Source organism: Nomia melanderi, chromosome 1 (genome assembly GCF_051020985.1).
Source record: "Nomia melanderi isolate GNS246 chromosome 1, iyNomMela1, whole genome shotgun sequence".
NCBI lineage: Eukaryota > Metazoa > Arthropoda > Insecta > Hymenoptera > Halictidae > Nomia > Nomia melanderi.
In genome coordinates, this window is record NC_134999.1 from 23,833,647 (window position 1) to 23,853,236 (window position 19,590).

Here is a 19,590-nt window from a genome sequence, read left to right on the forward strand (position 1 = left end):
TACTTATACCAATTACTACTTGTTTTATCAATGATATCATTGGTTACTTAAATACCGAAGTGATCAATTAGTAAATGAATTTCCAACTATGTGGCAGTGTTTTCTAATTACAGAACTATTTGACAAATTGAACGAAAATATTCTATTTCAATATTTCACATACTGACGTATTATACAATGTTCAGTACTATATATAATTTTATAGTTTCTAATTATAAAATTCTAGTTCCAGAGCAAAGGGTCAATCCTCGATTCTTCCGTTTTGCTTTCGCAGACGATGACCTTGAACTATACTTCTACTTTATTTAATATAATACGCTACTGTTTCGATACGATCCTCAAGAATCCTCTCTCTCTGCTCGCAAGACGCGAATTCCGCGTATGAAACAAGCGCGCCGAAATTTTCGCGAGTAATTGTCTCCGCGCCAGCGTGATCGATTCGCGTTATGCGCCGGCGATCGTTTCCCCGAGGAAATTGAACGGAAACAAAAGAAAGAGCGGCCGCCGTTCGGACTCTTTTTTCCGCGGCGTGCGGTTGGCGAATATCCAGCGCGTCGTGTTGATAATTCAACGATGAGCTCCCGTGAATCTCGGATAAGAGTAATATTTTTAGACCTTCGGGCTCCTTCGTTCCTCGCGTTATCGCCCCGAGGAATCGCGGCCGCCGCAATTGCAAGCGTTCTCGCGCGATCGAGTTTGTCAATACTGCCCGCTGAATGAGCTCTCGCGTTTAACGAGATAACGGCGATGTCAGCGTAAGCTGGTGAAGTTTAACCCTTTGAACTCTGTCTCGAATGTTGCAGCAGGAATGATATTAGAATTTTGAAACTACCGTAGAATTATTAGATTTTTTGTAGATCCAAATTTTGTGCTAAGGAAAATAAAAGGAAGAAATGTTGTATTTCTCATTTTCATTAGAGATACTATAAAAATTCGTTGCAGTTACTGATAGATTAGAAAACATGGAGTGATAAGGGTTAACACTATTCCTACTGCGACTTTAGCAACTTATATTCTTTAACCCTTTACAATAATACCAATATTCAGTATTCTCCGATGAGATGCAGACGATGTTCTTTCGAAGTAATTAACGAGGAAACATATATGAATTAACCTTTTGAACTCTGTCTCAAATGTTGTAGCCGGAATGATATTAGAATCTTGGAACTAACGTAGAATTATTAGATTTTCTGTAGATCCAAATTTTGTGCTAAGGAAAATGAGAGATTGAAGAAATGTTATTCAATAGTTTGTAATTAGATGTAGTAAAGATTCTTTAAAGTAGTCACTGTTAAACTACTGTAACAAGAAGATAAGAACAGGATCAATGATTTTGATTAAAAATTCAAATTCTACTATTTCGAATTATCGAAATGATCTTGGATTTAAGAAATAAGTCACCACTAATGTAATAAGATAAGAACAGAATCAGTTATTTCAGTTAAATATTCAAATTCTACTAATGTAACTAAAGTAGGAATAAAATATTAATAATCAAGGAAAGTACCCTATAATTATTCGATTTTTCATAGATCCAAATTTTCTGCTAAGGAAAATGAAAGATCTAAGAAATGTTATAGCATTTAATTTACTTATAATTTAGGGATACTATAAAAATTCGTTGCAGTTGCTGATAGATTATAAAACCATGTGGAGTGATAAGGGTTAACACTATTCCTACCGCGACTTTAGTAACTTATATTTTTTAACCCTTTTCACTCGAAAGTTTTTCACTAGAAATATTCGATATTTTCTGACGAGATATAGGTGATATTGTTTGAAACTAATTTAACGATAATTCGAGTAATTAATCAATGATGTAGTTGGTAAAATAAGTAATAATTGGTATAAGTAATCAATGACATAATTGATGAAACAAGTAATAATTGATACAACCAATCAATTATATAATTGATAAAACAGGTAATAATTGATACAATTAATAATTGATACAAGTAATCAATGATATAATTGCCGAAACAAGTAATAATTCACACAACCACCAATTATATAATTGACAAAACAACCAATAATTTCTACAAGTAATAATTGACACAACCAATCAATCACATAATTAACACAAGTAACCAATGATTCCAAACACCACAAACACAACAAACATTTCAAATCCTCCAACTCCAACTAGTAATTTCACTTTCTCTTTCTGTTACATCTAAAATGTCACAATTATCGTAATCAGCAATCAAGACTAAAAATTCTTCGTTATAAGGTCGTCGAGCAATGCGTTAATTATTTTCTTTCCTCGCCTCGATAATTGTACACACAGAACGGGATTCAGGTTCGCGTTGAAAAATTCTTCGGAACCGGTTGTCGCTCATTGGGACACAAAGTTGCTGGTCGAGCGAGCTAGGATAATCGAATTGGAGCAATTACGTCAACCGCGACTGCACAAGACGCGGAACCGAAGGTCAGAGCTTATTACCGCGACATCCGCGGACCGAGGAAATCCTCGCCGAGATAATAAGCGTTTTGTTAGTCGAATGGGAAATTACGTGCGGCGGTGTACAATTATTTGGAATGGAATAACAGTATTTGGATGTGTGTAAGGTTGTATAATTATGGAGAAGTATGGAATCGTGTTTGAGGTTGTGTGAGATTGTGTGAGACTGTGGATGTGTAAAGTTATATAGTTATGTGTAATATTGTGTGGGATTGTATGAAAGTATAGAAAACTATAGAAAACTACATAAAATAAAATGAAACTATATAAAACTGTAGAAAAGTATATAAAATAAAATGAAACTATAGAAAACTATATAAAATGAAATGAAACTATACAGAACTATACAGAATTATATAAAGTAATGTGAAACTATATAATGCTATATAAAACTATATAGAACTATATAAAATAAAAATAAACTATAGAAAACTATATAAAATAAAATGAAACTATACAGAACTATACAGAATTATATAAAGTAATGTGAAACTATATAATGCTATATAAAACTATATAGAACTATATAAAATAAAAATAAACTATAGAAAACTATATAAAATAAAATGAAACTATAGAAAACTATAGAAAATAAAATGAAACTATAGAAAACTATAGAAAATAAAATGAAACTATAGAAAACTATAGAAAATTATATAAAATAAAATGAAGTTATATAAAACTATACAAAACTATATAAAATGAAATGAAACTATACAGAACTATACAGAATTATATAACACTATATAAAACAAAATACAACTATACAAAACTATACAAAAAAAACTATGCAATACTATACAAAACTATTCAGAACTATACAAAACTACATCAAACTATAAAAAGACACACAACCTCCCACAAACCTACAAAAATACTACACGACGCCACACCCATGAAAACCTACACAACCTTATACAAACCCACAAGGAAACAAACCGCCAAGCAAAGCCTCCTATCGCAATCTCCATTCCCCACAGAAGCAAACAACTAACGTCGTCCCTTCCTCTGTTTCAGATAAGGCGAGCAGTGCGAGAGCCCAGTGGCCGGGACATCCCCGCGTCGGTTTCCAAACATTTTATCGCGCCGGTCGCCCCCCCCCCCGACCCTCCTTGATGCGTTCAGCACGTCCGCGGCGATGGTGCACAGGAATTAAATGAGAATCCGCGTGCCGCGCCGCGATCCTCCGGTGGTCTAGTTTACGTCGCGATCTGTCTCGCCCCGTCGCGTCAACGAATCCTCCTCGCCCCTTCGTGCCCTTCGCGACCGCGTCGAGTCCCAGCAGCCCCCGCGCGACCCGCCGTCGACGAGATGATCGCGCGAGCGAGCGCGCTGTGCGTCGCGTTGCTGATCGGTGTCCTCGTGAAATCGGAGCCACGCCCGCGGCCCACGCCGATCTACACCAATCAATTTGCGGTCCACGTGCCGGACGGGAAGGAGGCTGCAGCCGATGTCGCCGCGACACACGGGTTCGACAATTACGGACAGGTGAGTGCGTCTTCACGCACGATTGTTAAGTGTGAATGAGACATGAAATTTTGATTGTGGGAAGTTTGATCGGAACTTCTTGAATATAGTAGCAGTGGATTGCTGAGATTCTGCTGATCAAAATGAGCCCAAACATGGGAGGAATCGGTTTAGTTTCGTTCGTTCATGGAAACGCACCCTTAGTTTCGTCAATTACACGAAATCCGTGAAACTGATCCGATCTCCGTCGTGTTTGGGCTTATTTTAATCAGCACAATTCCAGAAGTCCATTTGAACTACATTTAAGAATGTAGGAGACTTTACTAATTTTATCCACAAAATGAATTAAAACAAATTTGACTTGTAAAACTATAAACGTTGGTTCGTAGATGATATTAATTATCTTTATTCTTAGTTTCACAAGCCAACTGTGAACTAACATGTTGATTCAACTTCTGCGAGCATTGAATTTGTTAAAATCAACGTTTATAAATGTTGCTTCGCAGATGATATTAATCATCTTTACTCTGAAACATCGATAAACACTGATGTCACGTAAATTCCCAATGGCAAATAAGATTCTCGATAGGAAACAGTGATAGCAATGTTGAATAAAGAGAAACTAATTCGTCTTCGTTTTTATCGGCTGTCAATTCGCTGTCTCGTGGCGAAGGAACGAAGTGGAGCAACGCTGAGACAGCGAAATGGAATTTATAATGTAAACACGAACATTTACATGATTCGCTGTACAGACGTTCATAATTTCTCTTACCTCATCGTTCCCGAGTTGCAAACAAATTATTTTCCATTGCAAAACTCCTTGACACGCAATTTTCTTTGCGAACGTACTTGATAAAATAGAATTGAAGTCAACATTTAATTTTCAACTTTTTGTTCGTTGAAAATCGACGTTTATTTTGTTAGTTTGACAGTTTGATTGATAGTTGAACTTCTTTCAGTTTTATTTGTTTAGAATAAATTTGAATATTTGTAAAATGGGATAGAAATGTTTAGAGCTCATGGTTTTGGTTATTTTCAACAGGAATTGACGTTTGATTATTTAATTTATTATTTAATAATAATAATAATAATAAATAATATAAATAAATTTAATATTTATTTAAATATTTGTTGAATATAAAAGTTTATATGGCAATAGTTGGTGTTATATAATATAATTTAATGTAATGATATGGTTTATGCAGTAGTATAGTAACATAGTTTATTGAAAATAAATTTTTTGTGATTAATGTTGAAAATTATAATTATGGTCACGTATTAAATTCAAAAATTTATAAACAGTTGCTGTTATATAACATAATTTAATATAGTAACACAGTTTATGCAGGTTGATAATGAATATTTTTATAATTAATAATTTTCAAAATTATAACTATGAATATGTGTTAAATCTAAAAGTTTATTTAGCAGGTTGACAATGAATTTCTTTATAATTAGTAATGTTTAAAATTAAATTCAAAATTCAAAATTCAAAATTCAGAATTAAATTATATTAAATTAAATGAAAATGAAATTAAATGAAATTAAATGAAATTAAAATTAAATTTAAAATTAAATTAAATTCAAAAATTGATAAACAATTGCTGTTATATAGCATAATTTAATATAGTAACATTATTGCTTATGCAGGTTGACAATGAATATTTTTATAATTAATAATTTTCAAAACTATAATTACTCACATTTGTTAAATCTAGAAGTTCATATATCAATAATTGTTATAAATGTTAATATTATGTTACGTTATGAATATTATACATTTTTATGAATATTACATATTATTATAAATGTTATGCAACATAACATAAAACAGCAAGATCAAAGTTTATCCAATTTGACAATGAATATTTTTGTAATTAATAATTTGCAGAACAATAACTATAAACATTTGTCAAATCTAAAAGTTTATACAGCAATAATTGTTATAAATGTTAATAGTACAGCAACATCATAGTTTATGCAGGTTGACAATCAATATTTTTGTAATTAATAATTTTCAAAACTACAATTACTCACATTTGTTAAATCTAAAAGATCGTATATCAATAATTGTTATAAATGTTAATATTATGTTACGTTATGAATATTACATATTATTATAATTGTTATGCAACATAATATACTGCAGCAACAACACAGTTTATTTAGGTCAACGACTTTTTTCTAATTAATATCAAATGTATTATATTGAACAGTATTATAATGTGAATATGATACGTTACAATTTGAATCTCGTTAATTTCTGATGCAATTACATAGTATAGCATAACAGGCAATTTCAGATGACCTGTGAAATTAATATTAGTTGTATATATTAGTTAGACCATGTATAGAATAACAATAAGGATTCACGCGAAATGTGCAACATGTAATTATAATTGTGCAAATTAACAGAATGGAATATCCAAAACACATGACCACACAGAAATTCAGCCACTTATTGAACCACTTGCAATCAACTATTTAACGAGGTTCTTAATGTTCATAAAATAAATACTGCAATAATATTTCAGAATATCATTGAACTTTTTTTTGGAAAAATTGCAACATTACTAATTGAATTACTTTATTACAACTTTTGGAAAATTCCAACACTGCTAATTAAGATGTAATGTTGTTAAAATTTTTTGAAGAATTTCAACAGTATTAATTAAACTATAATATTATTAAATTCTTTTAAAAATTTCAATGCTGCTAATTAAATTGCAACGTTATTAAAATTCTTTGAAAAATTCCAACACTACTAATTAAATTGTCACATCATTAAAATTCTTAGAAAAATTCCAACGTTATTAATTAAATTGCAACGTCACTAAAATTTGTTGAAAGATTTCAACACTAATAATTAAATTGCAACATTATTAAAATTCTTAGACAAATTTCAACGTTATTAATTGAATTGCAACATCAATAAAATTTTTTAAAAAATCCCAACACTACCAATTAAACAGCAACATCATTCAAATTCTTCGAAAAAATTCCAACACAACTAAATTCTACTGTACACAACTAATTAAATAACACTATAATAAAAACTTTCAAAATTCTCCCTGAAGAAACCCAAAGAATAACACGTTAACACAACTTCATAAACAAAAAGTTTTTCTGATGGATTAGGGCGCGGCGTTTAAATGAACGTACGAATTACGGGCACTGTTAATAACTGTCACTCAGGGAAATGCAGTCAAATACGTCCAAACCAATATCTGCGGACCTGTCGTGCCGTGAACCGCAATTTAATACGCGTAATATGCAATATATTTATCCTGCCTTTGTGTTCATTCGAATAGTTTCATAGATCTCGTAATCTGTAAATTAAATGGCATTGCTTCGTTACTCAGAGAGCTGATTTCATGATTTCATGATTTTACAGTGATTTAGAGAATTATTCGGTACCTTCGTTTGTAATTTATTTTGCTAATTAATTTTAATTCGTTTGAGTGTTCCAAATGTTTTTTGCTAATTAACTTAAATGATTTTACCACTTTTTAATCATTCGTTTGAGTGTTCTAAATGATTTTTGGTAATTAATTTGATTGATTTTACCATTTTTTAATGATTTGTTTGAGTGTTCTAAATGTTTTTTGCTAATTTAAATTATTTTACCATTTTTTAATAATTCATTTCAGTGTTCTAAATGTTTCTTGCTAATTCATTTGAGTGTTTTTTAGTGTTACCATTTTGCTTCAAAACTCAGTAAACCATAGTTACCATTTTGTTTTAAACCTCACTAAACCATAGTTACCATTTTGCCTTAAAGTTCACTAAACCATAGTTACCATTTTGCCTTAAACCTCAGTAAACCATAGTTACCATTTTGCCTTAAACCTCAGTAAACCATAGTTACCATTTCGCTCGAAGGTGTTCGAGCACCGAATACAATATTTACATAGCGTTCGGTCCAATTTAACTAAAACTGTATACCGTGTTCGAAACAATGGCTCATAAAAGTAAAAATAGCTCGATTCAGAGTCGACGACTCGACGTGTATTCACGGGAGAAAGGAGAAACGTATCGGGGAATTAGATATTCGTGGAATATCAAAGAAAACGAAAGTACCGTCGCGGATATCGTGAACACTGATAAGGATTTCATTGACACAGTTTCTGGAGCATCACTCGATCGCGGTTTGCACGGAGGTATCTCGCCGGTAAAGAATATTCCGAGCAGTCCGGATTGTTTCAGACAAGTGGAGAATGGTAACTGTGGTTTGCTGAGATTTAAAGGGAATTATTAGTATGGTTTGCTGGGTTTCAAAGGAAAGTGGTTACTGTGGTTTACTGAGAGTTCGAGGAAAATTGGAACTATGGTTTGAGGAGTTTTAAAGGAAAATGGTAACTATGGTTTACTGAGTTCTGAAACAAAATGGTAACTATGGTTTAGTGAGTTTTGAAACAAAATGGTAACTATTTTATTGAATTATAAAAGAACATAATTATTCTGGTTTGTCGAGTTTTGAAGCAAAATGGTAATTTTGGTTTATTGAGATTTAAAACAAAATGGTAACTATGGTTTACTGAGTTTTAAAGGACAGTAGTTAGTATGGTTTACTGAAGGAAAATAATTACTATGGTTTATCAAATTTCAGAGGAAAATTGAAACTGCTTTACTGTGATTTAAAATAGAATGGTAACTATGGTTTACTAAGTTTTAAAGGAAAATTGTAACTATGGTTTGTCAAGTTTTGAAGCAAAATGGTAACTATGGTTTACTAAGTTCTAAAGCAAAATGGTAACTATGGTTTACTAAGTTCTAAAGCAAAATGGTAACTATGGTTTACTAAATTTTAAAAGAAAATTGTGACTGTAGTTTGCCAAGTTTTAAAGCAAAATGGTAATTATGGATCATCGAATTCTGAAATAAAATAATTATTCTGGTTTGTCGAGTTTTGAAGCAAAATGGTAACTATAGTTTATCGAATTTCAAAGGAAAATGTTAACTATGGTTTACTGTGATTTAAAACAAAATGGTAACTATGGTTTACTGAGTTCTAAAACAAAATGGCAACTATGGTTTGCCAAGTTTTAAAGCAAAATGGTAACTATAGTTCATCAAATTCCAAAATAAAATAATTATTCTGATTTGCCAAGTTTCAAAACAAAATGGTAACAATGGTTTACTCAACAAAAACAACTCCTATACTTTATCAAATTCCAAAAATGGTAACTACACTTAACCAACACTTAATCTCACTCCCTTTCAATCACAGAATAAAATCAACAAGCCAATACACTATGTTAATCCAACCATCAACCAAGTAGACACAGCCATCACCACCATCCCAAATACATCACCCTCAACCGCCAACTCCTTTATAAGACCGTATTCGAAAAGTTTGAAAAACCATCTGGATCTCGTTGAATCTCATGACTACTAAACCGGCGCAGGGCCGGCTCCCTTCGTTTTATTTATACGCGTTACATAGTTCGCGGCGCAAGTAGCAATAATATTTTTACATCTGCGCGTGATGCGGTCACGTAGAGCGCGGCTCCCGTCGGATTTTACACGGGCATCCGAACGACGTCGCGCGGCCGAAATTTTATAACCGTTCGAATGACGACACTCGGCTGTGACCGAACGGTTATCGCCACCTAAAAGTTCCATGATCGAGCGGCCATAAATCACGGCCGTAACGACGGCTCCGCGGGGCAAGCTGGTCGGGATTTTCGCGGGCGTCGAACCGCCGCGGCCCGTTGTTTATTCGTTTGCGGTTCCATTTTCGTGCGGCGGAAATTTCATCGCGTCAGCTATCGAGGGGGCTATCATATTTCGTTCCTCCTACTAATTTGCAATCCTCTTTATCGCGGGAATAAAAATCGGAATCAAGTGTTGTCCTCGGATGATGTCTTTTCGAGTCTGTTGAGGATTTGAGGAGGAATGAGGATGGAGTGAGAGATCGTTGGAGCGTTGGTGAATGAGTCATGAAATTTTGATTGTGGGTGGTTTGATAGGGGGTTCTTGAGTGTAGTGGCAATGGGTTGGCGAGATCGCGCTGGTTAAAATGAGTCCAAACACGGTGGGAATCGGTTTATTTTCATCGATTCATGGAAACCAGCCTTTAGTTTCGTTAATTACGTTGAATTGTGAAACTAGTCCGATTCCCGTCGTGTTCGAGCTTGTTTTACTCAGCACGATCGCGGCAATCCACCGGCATTACGTTTAGGGAAGTATGATTGAATCGAATTAAGTTAGTTCAATTATTATTGATAATTGAGTAATCATTAATTTCCATCTTACGTCCTCGAACGCAGTGCTAATGGATTGTTGAGATTCTACCGATTAAAATGAGTCCAAACACGACGTAAATCGGACCAGTTCCACCATCACAATGCAACAACTCTTTCCACCTTATCACGTCGCAAGTGCCAAGTTCCGTGCAACGAACCGTACAAACCGGTAAAAACTTACAACAATTGCACTGGAGAACTCGTCGCGACACGTCGAGCACGCAAATTAAACTCATCGTTCTCAAAGAAAGCTTGACTTCCGGAAGCAGCGCGGTTAAGCTTGAACTATGACCGGAGTAAAGACGGTTCCCCAGGGTCGCGACGCTGGAACAAACGCGGCGCGCTGCCTCGCCTCCCGAATCGTTTTTATATTTCAAGACCGTCGCGGATCCCTCGTTGCGCGATGCAATGAACAAGTTCCGCGCTGGCTCAAAGGGCGCGAAACTTCGCGTAACTTTGTTTTCCTTGTTCCTCGGCCGCGGCTGCGACATTTCCGCCGGACTTTCCGCGTTTCTTCCTGGATATCGTCCCGCGGGGGAATTCTGCGACCGAGAACCGCGTAGCTTTGAACCCTCGGTTCTACCTTTAATGCATCTTAAAAGGAGTTCCTGTCACGTCCGCTTATTACGCGGCAAAAGCCGGCGCCGTTTCCTTTCAGCCGGCAGAACAATGGCCTCGACGACTGCGATCACTCGATATCGGCTCGTTCCCATAGTCGTTACGTCGATCCTTTCGTTTATCGTTGCGAACTCCGTTCCGTTTCCTTCCCGATGCGCGTAGATGTCAGTTCAGATCTGCTTTGAATATTTTATTCTTTAAAGAAGTCTTCCCAATATATTATTAATCAATTTCATATAGACAACTACATTTGTATTTTTGTAGTCGTGACTAACGAAAGGTTAAACGGTAACATTATCTTGTCTGCAATGTATCATTAGTTTTCCATAGAAAATTCACTGTCGAATTCTCGATTCCTCCGTTTCCGAGTTTCCCCGCTTCCTCTTCCCATCGCGCGCGATTCTCTGCGTCGGGCACGTGAGACGTGTCACGGCGTAAAAGTTTATCGGTTCCCGGTCGACGCGCTCTGGATGCACGGCGAGCCTGAAACCGCGGAATCTCGCGTTTTTCTGAAAGCGAACCGAGTTCGATCGCTCCGGCTGAACCGCCGGATTTCCAGCGGTCACGGTCTCGTTCCCGGCGACGCGACCGGTGAAAAAACGGTGAACGGGACCGACGTGAAAGCGTTAAACGCGGGTTTGTTTCGCTGTTGTCCGCTCCGTCGAGTGTCGCGCTGTTTGTGACGAGTGTTTCGGACGATGGGAGACACGGTTCTTGCTTAGGGATAGAGGATTCATCGTTCTCGATGCATCGGGGCTGATTTGTAGAGCAGTTTATGCGTTTGGTTTTTTTGTGTTCGTTGAATTCGTTGGTTGTACCTGTGGCAGTGGATTGTTGAGATCGTGCTGACTAAAATGAGCCCAAACACGACGGGGATCGGATCAGTTTTACGGATTTCGTGTAATTAACGAAATTAAAGGCTCATTTCCATGAATGGATGGAAGTAGACCGATTTATGTCGTGTTTGGACTCGTTTTAATCGGTAGAATCTCAACAATCCATTGGCACTGCGTTCGAGAACGTAAGGTCGAAATTAATGATTACTCAATCATCAATAATAATTGAACTAACTTAATTCGATTCAATCATACTTTTCCAAACGTAGTGCCAGCGGATTGCTGCGATCGTGCTGAGTAAAATGAGACCAAACACGATGGGAATCGGACTAGTTTCACCGATTTAATGATTCCCATCGTGTTTGTACTCATTTTAATCGGCAGAATCTCAGCAATCCATTGGCATTACTATTAACACCATAAAGTTACAATGATATCAACTGAAATTTCCTTCATCGCATTTATACCTGACACATGTGGCACCATTTTCTGTCTGTCTTCCGTCCACTCGTATCCATTTTCTGTCTTGACGCGTCAACATTCTCGATTTCTTCTACGCGGAATCGACAGTGAAAACATGATCGCTTTCATTATGTAACCGATGACAATAGTGGCGGACCGTTGTAACACGAATCGAGCGGATCGGATATGAGCCCGACGCGATCATGTGTGATGGAGATTTCATTATCTCTAGTAGGAAATACTGCGCGAGAAAATCGATGGACGCATTAATTCCAACTTCAATATGGTAATCGAGGCTGCAGTCCATCCGTGGTGGATTGACAGAAATCTTGATTCATAGAAAGGGGAATTAATTGGAAATAAAAATTCATTAGATCACGCGAGTCCCTCCTAACTTTAGGACGGCCGTTTAAACACGTGAGAGCTGTGAACCTGAACACGTGCCATTTTTAAATTAAACGTTCAATTTAATACTAGAACTACCAGACGGGTAAAAAATGACCCGTTCCTTTTGTGATTATTATGAGAATAACAAGTGTTTCTTTGAGAAATGGACACGTTGACCATCACGAGAATTCTTTTATTCAACTCATTTCACGAGAAAGGCAATTGGTATTCGAATTAATTATATCATAATTAGTTATAATCAATTATTAATATATCAATTAATCATTATATAATTAGTTATAATCAATTATTAATATATCAATTAATCATTATATAATTAGTTACAATTAATTATTAATATATTAATCAATCACTATATAATTAGTTATAATTAATTACTAATATACTAATTATTCATTATATGATTAGTTATAATTTATTATTAATATATCAATCAATCACAACATAATTAGTTACAATTAACTATTAACATATCAATCAATAATTACGTAATTAGTCATAATTAATCACTAATACATTAATTACTTATTATATAGTTATCATATAAACTTCTTCAAATTTCATAGTGTTATTTACAGAAACTTATCTCGTTAAAAATTTATTATTCACTATCTCCACCAAACTAGACACCAAATGAAACAAGATTCAACGATTTCACTGGAATTCTGATCATGAATACTATTCAAATATGTAGCTCGCAATTAATTCGCGATTCCTCTGGCAATTCTCCCTCCTCTACGGAAGACTGTCGTTGCTCGGAAGGTATTTGCTGATGTTTTTATTCGTTCGGATACAACCGACGCAGCCTCTCCGAACGGTTGATCTCGTACTCGTCCTCTTTACATACAAATGAATGACTTTGGGCCCAGCTTTTTACCCGCGGGATTCATTATAGGTGGAGGACCTTTATTACCGGATTATTATTCGTGGAATACTTAATAATACGCAGTCTATATTTATTCTAACGAGAACGGATTTTATTGGCTCGCAGGGAACATGTTATTAGCGAGGTTTTTAGGAATTCGAGAAATTTTACCAAGGATCACGTCGTTCTCCAGGTTTTTTTTTTGTTTAGATCCGAGAAAATTACGTAGGAGATGCTTAAATAATTGAAAAGGAGACGAGTTAGTGATTTTTGTGGAAATTTTGTTATGTGGGATTGTGGGGAACTGTGTGGGTGAATGTGAGACTGTGTGAAGGTATATGAAGCTGTATGAAAATAGAGAACACTAGAGAAAACTATAGAAAACTATAGAAAACTCTAGAAAACTAGTAATGAGATTGACAAAATTATAGTGACGCACGCTTAAATTTTAAGCTTTTGTCGGTTGGTAATGGAATTTGAGCAGTATAAACAGCGAGAGTTGGTTACAGGGATTGATTGGAGCCTGATAAAGACTGAGAATCGACGTAGTTGAATATAAATATTCAATGAAGGAAGTTTCAGTTGGAATAGTTTTAATATTTTCTTCTCGAATGTACTGTCGGTGGATTGTTGAGATTCAGGTGATTAAAATGAGTCCAAACACGGTGGGAATCGGTCTAGTTTCGACAGAGTAATCTAATCGACAAGATTATAGTAACGCTCGCTTAAATTTTAAGTTTTTGTCGGTTGCTAATGAAGGATATTTCAGTTGGAATCATTCTAATCTTATCTTCTGTCAGTGGATTGTTGAGATTCAGGTGATTAAAATGAGTCTAAACACGGTGGGAATCAGTCTAGTTTCGAGAGAGTAATCTAATCGACAAAATTATAGTGATGCTCGGTTAAATTTGAATCTTTCTGGGATTGCTAATCTACTTTCAACAGGAGGAACTAGAGGAGTTGCTTGTAGGTATTGATTGGAGCCTGGTGAAGCCAGAGAATCGATGTAGTTGAATGCAAATTTGTACTGAATTACAACAAATACAACTAACATAAATAATATCTTTCATAAATCAACAATTTTATAAATTTCATTTGTATGATCGAGATTCTGCTGATTAAAATGAGTCAAACACGATGGGAATCGCTGTAGTTTTGCCAAAAGTTATCAAATCGACAAAATTAGAGTGATGCTCGCTTAAATTTTAATCTTTCTGAGATTGCTAATGAACTTTCAACAGGAGGAACTCGAGGAGTTGCTCGTAGATATTGATTGGAGCCTGATAAAGATAGAGAATCGATCTAGTTCAATGTAGATTCGTAATAAATTACAACAAATATAACTAACAAAGAAATATCTATTAAAAATCAAGGATTTTATAAATTATTTGTATGATCAAGATTCAAATGATTAAAATGTGTTCAACACAATGGTATCAGTCTAGCTTCTCAGAATAATCAAATCGTCAAAATTAGAGTGCTGCTCGCTTAAATTTTAAGCGGACCACATCCAATTCACCTGTCCAACCAAAATCCGCTATCCACCGATACCGAACAGTTCACAAAGTTTAGCCGTGTTTTGATCGGCAGTATATAGGCCGCTTGCCTCGTCTACGCCGTGCCTCAGAAAACTCGCCTCGACGCGATATTAAGGCGAGGCCATTCGCGGAGAAAGGATTTCGCGGCTGTTTCTCACGTGCCTCGGTGTGGGTGTCCCGGCAGGTATGCGGCACACACACACGCATGCACGCACACAAATATGAGCGTCTCTCCATATTTCTCCGAGCTAGGCCGATACTTTATATTTCCCTTCTATGTACTCACCGACGGGCTCAGCGACGGAAGGTTATTATATTTTCCAGTCAGGAGAAGTTGTCTGCTCCCTTCCTTCCTACGAGCCAGCGAGCGAGTGAGCGAGCGAGTTCGCCTTTTTTGCGAGCGAAACGTGCGCTCCAGCCATTTACCTCCGGCCCCGAGACGATCATAAACTATCCGCGTGTAACTCGTGACGAAATTATTTTAGTTTCCGATGCGGGTTGGGTTAGTAGTGGATGGAGGGGTTGGTGGATCTTGGTGGGAGTCGAGGGGTTTTGGTTTGGGGTTTTCGGGTGGGCTTGTGGGTTTTTATTGTGGGTCGAGGAGGATTTTGGTGGTTGTTGTGCTTTAATGATGTTCGAGTTGCGAGGAAGTTTATGATTAAGTAGATTTTTTGTGGAATTTGTGGGTTCTGTGGTTTTTTGTGGGATTAGTAGTGTTGGTTTTAGGTGGAAGATGGTTTAGTTGGGTTTTTATTGTGGGTCGGGGGGAACTTTGATGGTTGTTGTGCTTTAATGAAGTTTGAGTAGCTTAGAAGGTAACAATTAAGTCGATTTTTGGATGTTTTGTGAGTTTTGTAGGTTTTATGGATATTATTGGTGTTGCTTTTAGTTATGAGAGGATTTAGTTGGCTTTGTCTTATGGGTTATGAAGAATTGAGATGGTTATTATGTTGTATTGAAGTTTGAGTCGCTCAGAAGCCAACAATTAAATCAATTTTTTATGTTTCCTGATTCTCGTGAATTTTAATAGAATAAATGACACTCCATGTTAATTATTCAAGAATTCACTACCATATTCATTTTCTCTAATGAATCAAAAACAACGTAGAACATTATTACATCATATTACAATTCGACACAGAAGCCAACAATCACTTCAATTCGTCAATTTTCATAAAATAAATAAATTCCTCCATACTTATTCAAGGATTTCCTCCATTTCTCCATTTCTCCATATCAAAAAGTCCATCCCACACCTCCCGAATATCGTCCGCAATCATTTTAAAGTCCGAAACATTAATTTCCTCGATGTTCGCTCCTCCGGCTCAACCACATTTGCTTCATTTGGGTATTCTACGCGGTGGCCGTTTTAGGCGGACTATAAAATTGATATTAATTTCTGGCTTTCGCCGCGTAACAAGTGGTCGCGATTGTATGAACTGTAATCCTCGTTACATGCGGGTTCGTCCGTCCGTCGAGCCGCTTGTAGTCTAGCGTTCGCTAGTTTTGATAACGTTTATTGCAGATTTGTTGCAATTATATTTGATCCTTGTGCTCAGGAATGTTTCTGTCATCGAATATTCATTATTTTCTGGTGAAATATTAATATGTTAATAACTTAAAGAAATATTTTTTATGAATTAGGGAATAGAACATGTATTGTTAACGTTTATAAGAAATATGTTGTAATATTATTTAAATCTGTGCACTCAAGAATGTTTCTGTCATCGAATATTCATTATTTCCTGGTGCAATGTTAATATGTTAATAACTTAAAGAAATATTTTTTATAAATTAGGGGACAGAACTGTTTTATTTGGATGTTCTATGAATTGTTAACGTTTATAGGAAATTTATATAATTTATAAAATTTTATAACGTTTATAGGAATTTTATATAATTTATTATAATAAAGGAATTAAGTTATTCATTAATTAGTTTATAAAAGAATGAGGATTTTATAAATTTTATTTGGATGTTCTATGAATTGCTAATGTTTATAGGAAATTTGTTGCAATATTATTTAAAACTTTGCAGTCGAGAATGTTTCTGTCAATGAATATTCATTATTTTTTAATGAAATGTTAATGATCGTTATTATAAATAAGATAAAGGAATTAAATTATTTATTAACCAATTTATAAAAAATAAGGAACAAAGGTATTTAAAAAATCAAAATAGTAACATATTATTATATATAATAATACAATAAAAAAAATGTTGGTCACAATAATCAAACAAAGGTATAAAAAAAATAGAAACAATAATATATTACCATATATATAACAATATAATAATAATAATAATAATAATAATGGTGAAAGTGATCAAACAAAGATATTAAAAAATAGAAACAATAATATATGATCATATAATAATAAATATCTTGGTGCAAATAATCAAACAAAGGTGTAAAAAAATCATACAGTAATAAAAATCTTGTTCCAAATAATCAAACGAAAGTATCAAAAATTTAAAATAAATACATCAAAAAGTACCACGCTCTTAGAACCATTCAAAAATAAAATATTCCAATAAAAAATTCCAAAACAAAAATATTTCTCACATTCTCCTTACATTCCTACAAACAAAATACATACACAGCACCTCAAATTTCCTTGTTACTGCAAAAAAAATCGTCGAGCAACATATTCGAATTACAATTAATCGACAGTAATGTTTCAAGTGAAAGTCTCCACGGAGACAGGTGATAAACCACCTGTCACCTATTCAATTAAGAAAGCTGCAGGTCGAGTTATATAAAGAACAATTGTATAACTACCACGCGAGTGTCTCCACAAATACAAGTTCAACGAACCAAGATCCGGCGACCTTGAGCTCTAAAATAGTCTATTCGTCTATCATTCATGGATGAATTGACTGGGAAAACAGTTACTTCGTGTGAACCTGGTAGAACAGTGCTATTCGACAGCATAAGCGTAAAATCTCGTAAACCAAGATCCTTGTGAAAACATGTTTATCTAGACTCTTAGCATATCATTGCAGGTGAAACGATGTTTTACCTGATTTTTATTCACTATGGATACCATTCAAATTTATGTATTTTTATTTAGATGGAAATTATCCGCAATTTAGCAATCTATCAATCTATCAATGTATCAGTGTATCAATATATAAGTGTATTAATGTATCAATCTATCAGTCTATCAATGTATCAATGTATCAATGTATCAATGTATCAATATATCAGTGTATCAATGTATCAATCTATCAATCTATCAGTCTATCAATGTATCAATCTATCAGTGTATCAATCTATCAATCTATCAATGTATCAATCTATCAATGTATCAATCTATCAGTCTATCAGTCTTTCAGTTTATCAATTTATCAGTCTATCAGTCTATCAATTTATCTATCTATCAATCTATCAATCTATTATCCTTTGTGGACGAACTGAACTCTCAAACCTCCAGTTTTCAAGATCTAAATGGACAAATAACAATACTTCTAACAACAGACCAAACCACAATAAATGAGATCTAAACGAAGGAACAACAATTGTTCCAACAACAGATCAAACAATAATAAATAAAATCTAACCAAAGAAACAACAATTGTTCTAACAACTGAACAAACAACAAAACAAACAATAAAACAAACTACAATAAATAAGATCTAAACGATTAAACCATTCCAACAACAGACCAAACCACAATAAATAAAATCTAAACGAAGGAACAACAATTATTCTAACAACAGAACAAACAACAAAACAAACTACAGAACAAACTGCAGTAAATAAAATCTGAATGAAGGAACAACAATTGTTCTAACAACAGAACAAACTACAGTAAATAATAATAACAATTCCAACAACATACCAAACCACAATAAATAACATCTAACCGAATCAACAACAATTCTTCCAACAACAAAACAAACGACAAAACAATCTACAATAAATAATATCTAAATGATCAAAAATTCCAACAACAGACCAAACCACAATAAATAACATCTAACCGAATCAACAACAATTATTCCAACAACAAACTAAACAACAAAACAAACAACAATAAACAACACCAAAACGGTCTACAATAAACAAGCTCAAAACGATCAAACAATTCCAATAAACCAACCGGCAATAAAGAAACCCATTCCCAAGCCGCACGCGTCGAAAGGGTTACCATAGCGGCGAGTTATCCAGTCCTCCTTCAAACTCTTCCAGCGCGATCCCGTTACCGAGGCAACGTCACCGCGGCTTCTCGCGCAAAAATGCCGCTGTCGAACCTCGAGCGGCCGCTCTCCCGAAGTGAAACGGCCGAGCTGATCGGATCGGTTGCGTGAACGGGGCCCGTATATGCCGAGAGCTGTTCGGAAACCGGTAACTTCGGGCCCGACGGAACCCGTTTGCCGGCGAGATATACCGTTGCGGAGGGACAGACGCGGTTGTGGTCGGGATTAAACGCCGCTCCATTGCTCGGCCGCTTGCAAAAGAAGAACCGGAGCCACCGGGGACCGACTCGAGGTGGTGGCTGTGCCATTCTTTCGGCCCCCACGCGCCGCCTCTATTTCTCGTCTACTCTCGATTTCTGCCCGGTTCTCTTCCTCTTCCTGCCGCTTCCTGCTCTTCTCACTTTTCCTTTTGCACCGGCTCTTTTCCTTGAATCGATGCCTCGAGCGGGAGCGTTGGTTGTTTTTGTTCTGGTTGTTACGGATG

General features: G+C 35.4%; 1 protein-coding gene across 2 annotated transcripts in view; it reads left to right on the forward strand.

The window, feature by feature from the left end:
• The window catches only part of Fur2 (furin-like protease 2), a 527,066-nt gene that overhangs the window by 8,344 nt on the left and 499,132 nt on the right, over positions 1-19,590 (forward strand). For both annotated transcript variants that reach the window (XM_031981165.2, XM_031981166.2), the window contains exon 2: positions 3,479-3,949. In XM_031981165.2, coding sequence (XP_031837025.1) covers positions 3,773-3,949 — 177 coding nt within the window. In that variant the 5' untranslated portion in view covers positions 3,479-3,772. The remainder of the gene's footprint in view (positions 1-3,478; positions 3,950-19,590) is intronic.